The following is an 8,564-nucleotide window of genomic DNA, read 5'->3' as shown; positions in this document are numbered from 1 at the left end:
TAGCCCGCATCCCCAGCATTTCCTTTCATGAGGAAGCTCTGAGTGGCCCTGGGGCCTGGGTGAAGAGGACTGGCCTTTGCGCCCTGGACTATGAGGGGATCTGCGTCTGGACCTGGAGGAGGAGTGCCGGTGATGAGATTTGGAATGCCAATCTTCTCTACGTGCACTGTGCTGCGGATCGGATCTGGAAGAGCTGGAAGAAATGACAAAGAACATAGAAAACAGAAACCTGAGCCTCCCCTCTCCTCCCCTATCTATCCCAAGGGTACCTGCCATGAGAGGGCTGATCACATGGGGGCGGAGACGATTCCATCTCGGCTGACATAAGAAGCTGAAGAGAAGAGGAGAAGCTTAACATCACATATCCCCTGGGGGGCGGGGGGCGAGGGGGGAAGGGGGGAACATACCTAGGACCCTCTTACCTTAGGGCAGAAGTCCTGGTGTTTGGGGAAGCCGTAATGCTGCTAATGACATTCCCAGCGCATCTGGGCACTTAGGACATTTAAATATGCCACCTCCAGGACTTCTGTGCGCACTGCGCATGCACGGGTGACGTCACACATCGGTACTGTGCATGCGTGACAAAATCCAGGATTCGGAACCCTACCACGCATGCGCCGACTGTCCGAGCAACCTGCGGCCGTGGCTGGAAACGGCAGAAGGAGAGAAACCGCCAGTAAGATAATAATCCTGAAGGAGGGGGCAATGTCAAAAAATAGTACATGGGGAAATAAAGTGAATAAAATGAAAGGGAAAGGACCACTCCGCCGGACGCCGCATTTACCCAGCAAGGGAGGCAGACAGGGAGGAAGTTTTCAAAAGGAAAAAGCAAGATCTAGAAACAACCTATAATGCACAGGTCCCCTTGACAAGGGGCTTACCACCAAAATCCCAGGAACATGTACGGGCCAGGCAGGCGCAACACCGGACTTTGTGGGAAACGCCAGGCCACCCACAGCAGCTGGACTTTCTCGGCCAGAACCAGATGCTCCAGCAAAAGGTTTCTTCAGTTGCCCTCTCCATACCCTGCTTAGAGCAAGGGCTTAGCGGAGGCTCCATGCCGACCCGATCCTTGGCATCCAGAAGAAATGGAACCACATTAGTAGGAACGCATCATTGTGTGCTTGAGGAGGACAAAAAAGGATTTAATTTCTGTTTCAAACTGAACGCGTTGTTTTACAAGGTAATCATGTACAATCACTTTAATAGCACAAGGTGAAAAATCTTGCATGTGCATACCATAGAAACATATTACCCACTCTTGCTTACCTCAGTACTATTAAGTGTCCACAGTATAATCCCTCATCTGTTTGGCGCTTCAGTCTCTCCCGCCCCGGGACACCTCCTTCCTCCCCCCCGCCCTCCTTTGAGGGACCTCTTTCCTCTCCCCCTTTTTTTTCATTCCCCTCCCCTTCCCCTTTTCCTTATACCTCAAATTGTATTCCCTCTCTTTTTTTTACTCGTACTCACCGCCTACACTTCCTATTTTCATTTTCATGTCTTCTTGAGTTCTCAGCCCAGTTGAGAGCCATAGTCCTCTCATTGAGTCTGTCTTTCCTAACTATGTATGCAGGCCCCTACACAGTAGCGGCCTACTCATATGACCTTACTGGCCTTAATATCCTTGCAAGTTCCATCTTCCCCATCCCACTGCCACTGTGTAATGCACGCCTCCAGTTATTCCTCGCTGTGTTATTTTGCCAGAAACTCCCTCCACTTGAGCTTTGTTATAACATTGTGTTTACCATCAATAGCTGACCTTTATTCATGTTGTTATGCCCACACTTGTAGTCATCTTTAGGTTTGATTGGATGTGTTCTCCCTTGTAAGTCTTATGTCTCAAAAATGAAATGTTTTTCATCGTATTTTGATCTTGGTTATTGATAAAATATTTAAAGAAAAATATTATCAAACAAAGATGAACAACTCACTCTAAGGAAGCAAGATATGTGATGGCTAACTCACCTTCCCAAATAGTGTGTGCACTAGTGTTAACAAAGTGTCTCCCCTTGCAGAATCTGTACCTTAACATGTAGACTTTAAAACAAAAGTAATAAACAGAGGAAGAAAGGATCAGAAGGCAGCACTAATAAAAGACAACACTGAAGATTCCAGATGAGGAAGCTTGAGAGGTAAACCAGCATTTCCAATGAGACTACACCAGCTAGGCTCGCTTGGAAGTTTAAAGGTCCAATAATGTTGGACAGTGAGGAGAAAGAAAGGGGTTAAACCATCTTGGAGAGGGTAAACCCCTAGTAGTAAACTTATGCAACTTATGAGTTCAGGACAGGCAAATACTAACACCCAAGTGATGGCAGCTCATGGTCAGGAATAAAGGTGGTACAGGAAAAAAAAAGAGAAGAGATCGTGTTAACTCTATTTCTAATATCTCATCTTCCAGTTATATTACTTATATATGCTTATACTTGCATACAGGGCCGCTGTTAGAAATCATGGGGCCCCATACAGCCTACCTGATGGTCCCCCCCCTCGACCCCACCCTTGACCCCGCCCCTAGCCCTGTCAGTAATTAGGATATTTATTAGGCAACTACAGAATTCACTCTGGTCATGTATAATACACTTATTACAAACTTAATAACCATTACTATAATATTCTAAACTTATACATATTATAAAGCAGCAGAGATGTCTTATTTTAGAAATGTTTGCAACTAATTAGCAGGAGTGAGCTCAGGTGTGTTTGGACCCTAGTCTGAACCCGCCTCCGCTATCCTGCCAGGAAGCTGACACAGCGCCTCGATAAATTACAAAGATGTCTCCAGCGCTATAATGTATTTGTTCTGTCTCAGCATCGATTGTACCTGTGACCTCCTTGTAGACCCAGTCTGAAAGTGTGTGCAGCAGGTTGAATGATGGCTTTAACAGATAGTTTACTCAATGAATAAAGACTCCAGAGGTGTTCTCCAATGCTTCTTTATGCTTCAAGTTAGCAAAGGCATAAACATAGAGGCTTTTCCATAGGTAAATTTCCAATGAAGTTACACAGCTTCCACACTCTGCAGTCTCCTCATAACAACTAAACAAAATGGGAGTTACAGCAGGAAAATGGAGGATGGGAGAAACCATCTAGCCAGAAACAGCAGGGGTGCAAGGAAGATACCAATAACATAACATGTAATAACAACTGCTAGACAGTTAAAGCTGCGTGGCAGCACACTCCCCGCCTGGTATCATGAGATACCACTACACAATTATTTTCCATAAACATACAATTAACATTGCATACAGTAGAATGCTATGTAGCCCTCTCCTCTAAGCTAACTATGCTAGAGGTCTAAGTGACTCCTACACATAACACTGAATCAGAATTTTTGGAAGCAGGCATAATTAGGACTGTCTCAGTGACTGGTCTCAGGAAGGTTTTTGGGCTCCCGTCCTTTACAATCCTGACTTCCACACTTTGGACCTTTCCATCATCACTAGCAATGGCCTTTGTAATAACTCCAACTGGCCACTGGATCCGGTGAGTTTGCTTGTCTTTTAGAAGAACCAGGTCCCCTTCCTTTAAGTTAGGCTTCTGGGTTTGCCACTTTTTACGTCCTTGAAGAAGTATGAGGTATTCCCTCCTCCATCTGTCCCAGAAACAATCTGCAAGGTATTGAGCATATCTCCATTGACGTTTATATATGTCCTTTTCCTCAAAGATGCTCTTTGGCGCTGGGATCTGTCCAATTTTCCGGCTCAATAATGCAGCTGGAGTTAAAACAGTTGAACATTCTGGGTCTGTGGATACAGCTGTCAGCGGTCTTGAGTTGATTATTGCTGCGACCTCAGCAAGGAATGTAGTAAGTACTTCATGGGTAAGACGTGAAGAACTCACATCAAGCAACATAGAATCCAGTATGCGCCTTGCCATCTCAATCATACGTTTCCATGCTCCGCCCATGTGTGAAGCGTGTGGTGGGTTGAATTTCCACTGGTTTGCAGTGGCGGAGAAGGTGGTCCTTGGAGGTGGCTCTGTCTGAGAAGCTCGCTCCCGCAGGGGTTTGTTAATGCTCTGGGACGCTCTCTCGCTATAATTGAACTGGTTGGTCAGTTTTCTCTCCTTCTTGTTCCTGGATGGTATTTCCTCACCTTCTGTCCATTCTTCACTAGCCTGAGCGTCAGACTTCCCATCTGTATCTTTGTCTCCCGGCTCTGTGGAGTCGTTGGTCTGAGTCTCTTCAATGACTCCCAACTTCGCCCCCTGTAGCCGCGCTTCATCAGAGTCTTTGTGTGACATGTTTCCATCCAGGGAGAAGTGTACAGCCAGCTGGTCCACGATGCTAATGGGTTTGTAGGCCCCTTCCTTAAAACTGTACCTCACAATGTTCTGGGGGGCATGAGGGTTGTTTGCAGTCAGGATACGAGTGAATTCCTCCTTGAGTTCAGCCTCGCTGAGTTCCAGCTGGTCCGGAGGCTTAACCAGAGTCTTGGCCTGCATCCATTCATCAGCTCCATCCCCCATATCTGTGGAGTCAACTTCATCCTCCAAATTTCTTCTTGAGCAGATGTTGGAACTCAATGCTACAACTTCAGGCCGGATTTCAGGATCAGTATCTGGATCCTCCAGGTGGAAATCAGTATCTTCTTCTGAGTTTGTAGAAGACTGGTCCATTAAAAACTTGGGTATGTTGGAATTGTCCTTGAAGAACTCTTCATCCAAAATCTTGATGAACTCCTTGTCGTCGACAGAAGGAGCAATCTTGTTGTCATCACACGTAGTCTGGTACACTGAATCACCAAAGTCCTTTTGAGAAGTGAGCTTACAGTTAATACTTTGAAGTGCTTGATATGGAACTTAGTTCTTAAAATCAAGTCTCCTTCACATAATAGTGCGATGGACATTTCATCAATTGACAGGTAACATTAGTTTTGTAGGAAGCTACATCCAAGAGCTTGTGAGATTGGTCTAAGCAGACTTCTCCTATTATCACCCATCCAAGATCGAGTTTCTGGGCCTGAGGAGCATCATCTGGACCGTTACATAACTCTCTTATTTTATGAACTCTAGGAATGTCTCTCCCTAGTAGAATCAAAATCTTAACATCCTTGTTAAGTGGTGGAATGTAGTTAGCAATGTGACTCAAATGAGGGTGATGACGTGCAACCTCTGGTGTGGGGATTTCTTCTCTGTTGTTCGGTAGCTGATCACATTCGATTAGCGTTGGAAGAGGAAACTCTGCGTCCTCATATTCTGATGCAACTTTCTTCCAGAAGTATTGACCTTTCCTGCACATGTCTGCAAGGTATAAGACCAGGTCTCTCCTTGAATGTTGAATAGGTCAAAGAATTCTGTACTGGCCAATGAGCGATTGCTCTGATCATCGAGTATGGCATTTTTATGGAATTTTGTGGACATCCTTCAGGAAAAACTCTTACAAGACATATCTTGCTACAAGACTTGCTATGAAGCCCTTCTCCACCTACCTCTGTACATCTTGTGGTTACGGGGTCGGCATATTGCTCAGTTCTCTCCCCGCCATCATCTGATGTAGTCTTGGGGTTGCTGCCGGGTGAAGGTTTCTTTTTGAACAGGTCTGAATGAAGAGCGTCCACATGTTTGGCACTGTTGCAGAGAGAACATCTGATGGCGATCTTACAGTCTCTAGCTAAATGATCGGAGGATGCACAACACTTAAAACAGATATTATGCTCTTTGAGAAATGACTTGCGTTCTTCAATAGGCTTGTCCTTAAATGCACGACATTTGGAGAGAGAGTGTGGCGCATTATGAATAGGACACTGTTGATTAAGATTGCTAGCTTTAATGTCTGTAGCTAAGACGTTGGATGGTATTGCAGTCTTCCTCACGGCAATAGGATGCCTTAAATCGTTGAATTTACTGTTGGTGGCAATACCCCTTTAAGTACTTAAAGGAATGGTGGTTGTATCTGGATAGAAGAAGCTTGGGTCATTCTTGGATCTTGCAACCTTCCGCACGAACTCTGAAAAATAAGAAAAGGGAGGGAAGGAAACACGATGCTCATACTTATACTTTGATCCTACACTAGTCCACTTTCCCTGAAGATGACTAGGCAACTTTGCTACAATAGGATTTACGCCCTGAGCAGTGTCTAAATAGCTAAGACCTGGTAAACTAGGATCTAACTTAGCAATTTCAAGTTCATGAAGGAGGTCACCTAACTCTCTAAGCTTATGATTGTCCTTAACAGAGATTTTAGGAAAGTTGTTTAGTCTCTGGAATAAGGAAGATTCAATGACTTCGGGGCTCCCATAGTCTTGTTCTAGACGTTCCCAGGCAGCATCAAGGCCTGCTTTAAAGTTATAAATGTAGACAGATTTAAGTCTCTTTACTTGTTCTGAAGATTGACGCCCCAACCACTTTATTAGTAAGTCAAGTTCTGCTTGAGGTTCAATGTCCAAGTTCTTGGTTACCGCCTTAAATGTAGATCTCCAACTCCTGTAGTTCTCTGGGCGGTCATCAAATCTAGACAGTCCAGTTGTAATCAACTCTCGTCGAATCATATACTTGCTGAACTCTGCAATGTCAGTGCTTTCAGTTTTTATAGCCACAGGGTCTACTGATTGGACCATGGTTGGTATATGATGTTGGCTGGTAGGTAGAGAGAAAGGTGTTGCAGACGGGTTTAATCTAGGTAAGGGTCTGTTGTCTGAAGGTCTCTGAGCATTTGAAGTTAAAGAGAGCTGTATCAAAGGGGGTATAGAGTTCATTCTGTAGTCTTCTGCTGTGCCCTTGTAATCTCTATGCACATAGGGTTGTGGTGGCACATGAGCTGCGTAGGTTGATTCACTTGATTTTGTGACGTGCGGTAGTTGTGGAGGGTCTCTGTTAGTAGGTGTGTCTAGTTGACCAGCTTGCTTTGGCGACACATTGCCTTCTGATCCACTTGCTGGATGATTATGAGAAGAATCTCCAACTGTAGGTGGGACTGTATTGTCGTGGTTCTGAGTTAAGACAAACTGTAGGGTCCTTTCAACAGGGTCTTGAAAAGCAGCCAAGCTGGTACAAGCTGCTCCTTCTTCTTCCAATAGGGCTTGTTCCAAGACAGATAACTCTGCTAAAGCTACTTCCTTTTCTCTATTCTTCTGAAGAATTTCTAGCTGAGCCTCTGTTTCTGCTTGTATTCTTGCCTGAATGCGTTTAGCTTCTGCTTCCTTGCATTTAGCTTCTGCTTCCTTGCATTTAGCTTCTTCTTCCTTGCATTTAGCTTCTGCCTTGATGGCTGCTTCTTTTTCAGAGCAGGCGGCTTGAACCTGGGCTACTGCAACCTTTTGGCGAGCTTTGAGTATTTGGTCGCTCAGTATTGACCTTATAGAGCAGGACCGCAATGACTTAGAAGAAGATTTATGATATGAGCGGGCAGACCTAGAAGATTTTCCTGAGTGTCTGGAAGAAGCAGAGTTACAGGATGTAGTTTCATGTAGCTGTGCCAATCTACCTTCTATCTGTGCCTTTGCTTCAAGATATGTGCTATGCCTCTGCTGGTCATTAGAAGTAAAGTCCTTTAATTCCAATGCAGCTTCCTCTATGTTGGAATGTGACAATAGGGAATAGTACTTCCCAGAAAGTCTTTTATAATTCTCAAATGCCTTCTTAACCCTTGAGAGAGCAGTGTTCAATTGCTCAGAATTGTTGCTAGTTTCATTAGTGGCTGTTATACAACTTAAAGTATTTTCCCATAATGCAGTCAGGTTACTAGATGTTTCTTCCTTACTTGCTTCATAAACCTCCCTTGCCTTCAAGGATGGATGAGGGGCTCTGACAGGATGAGCAGAATGAAGTAAGGAGTCTGCTTTATCTTGACTAAATGCAGGTAACTCTGTGAGATCTCTGTCAGACATAATAAGTACTGTATTTCTGGTGTCTTGTTAGAAATCTGCCAGAGCTCAGCTCTGTAAGTAGTGACTTCTGGAATTAAGCAGGCTGGCTGAGGTGCTGGGTATTTGATACAATAGCTAGCTATTGCTGGAACTAGTTCAAACTGGATCACCTCAGAAGGCTGTAACAGTAATGAAGCATTCAGTAGGTGGCTGGTTTCATATGCAGAGCAATGCTTCTGGTGACTCACAGACAAGTGTGGTACTCACTGTTCTGAAGCTGCAGAGTCTTGGAAATTTACTTTCTGAAGCTGCAGAGATACCTGTGTGATGAAACCATTGGAAATTTACTTCAAGTACTTCTTGGAAATGTACTTTCTGAAGCTGCAGAGTGTAATGTTCCGGTACCTTTGGTACCCTAAATTACTCTTTTCACAAGTGTATGCGCCCCACCATTCTCTTTTGGAAAGGTGCGCATACACCTTTAAGACTGAAGCTGTCATCACTCAGCGCCGGACTAGATGGCTATTTAAAGCGCCGGTTCTCACTCACATGTGTTCGTTCAAACACCCTTACCTGGATGCTAACTTGGCTTGAAGCTTTCGTGCTTGCAAGCATACCTCGCTGACGGAACCTCGCTGCGCTGATCCCTGCATCCCGCTTCCGGATCATCCGCTCCTCCTGAACCAACCTTCGGCTGTATTGCTATTAGTGCTAAGTACCCCGCAGGGGAACCCTCTATAAACTTATACTAAGCTT

At 44.8% G+C, this 8,564-nt stretch overlaps 1 protein-coding gene across 1 annotated transcript; it reads right to left on the bottom strand.

Annotated features, from left to right (window-relative positions):
- Positions 1-5,916: 5,916 nt before the first annotated feature.
- Positions 5,917-7,829, bottom strand: LOC309550547 (uncharacterized protein; the record flags this gene model as incomplete). The annotated part of the gene is made up of 3 exons (XM_082250901.1): positions 5,917-5,950; positions 6,349-7,109; positions 7,197-7,829. The coding sequence occupies 3 exons, from the start codon at positions 7,827-7,829 to the stop codon at positions 5,917-5,919; spliced, it is 1,428 nt and encodes a 475-aa protein (XP_082107027.1).
- Between the last annotated feature and the right edge of the window lie 735 nt (positions 7,830-8,564).

The sequence above is a fragment of the Pelophylax lessonae genome, assembly GCF_965119305.1.
Source record: "Pelophylax lessonae genome assembly, chromosome: 3".
NCBI classification, from domain to species: domain Eukaryota; kingdom Metazoa; phylum Chordata; class Amphibia; order Anura; family Ranidae; genus Pelophylax; species Pelophylax lessonae.
Note: the sequence above shows the minus strand (reverse complement) of the source record. Positions and strands in the feature narration are given on the sequence as shown.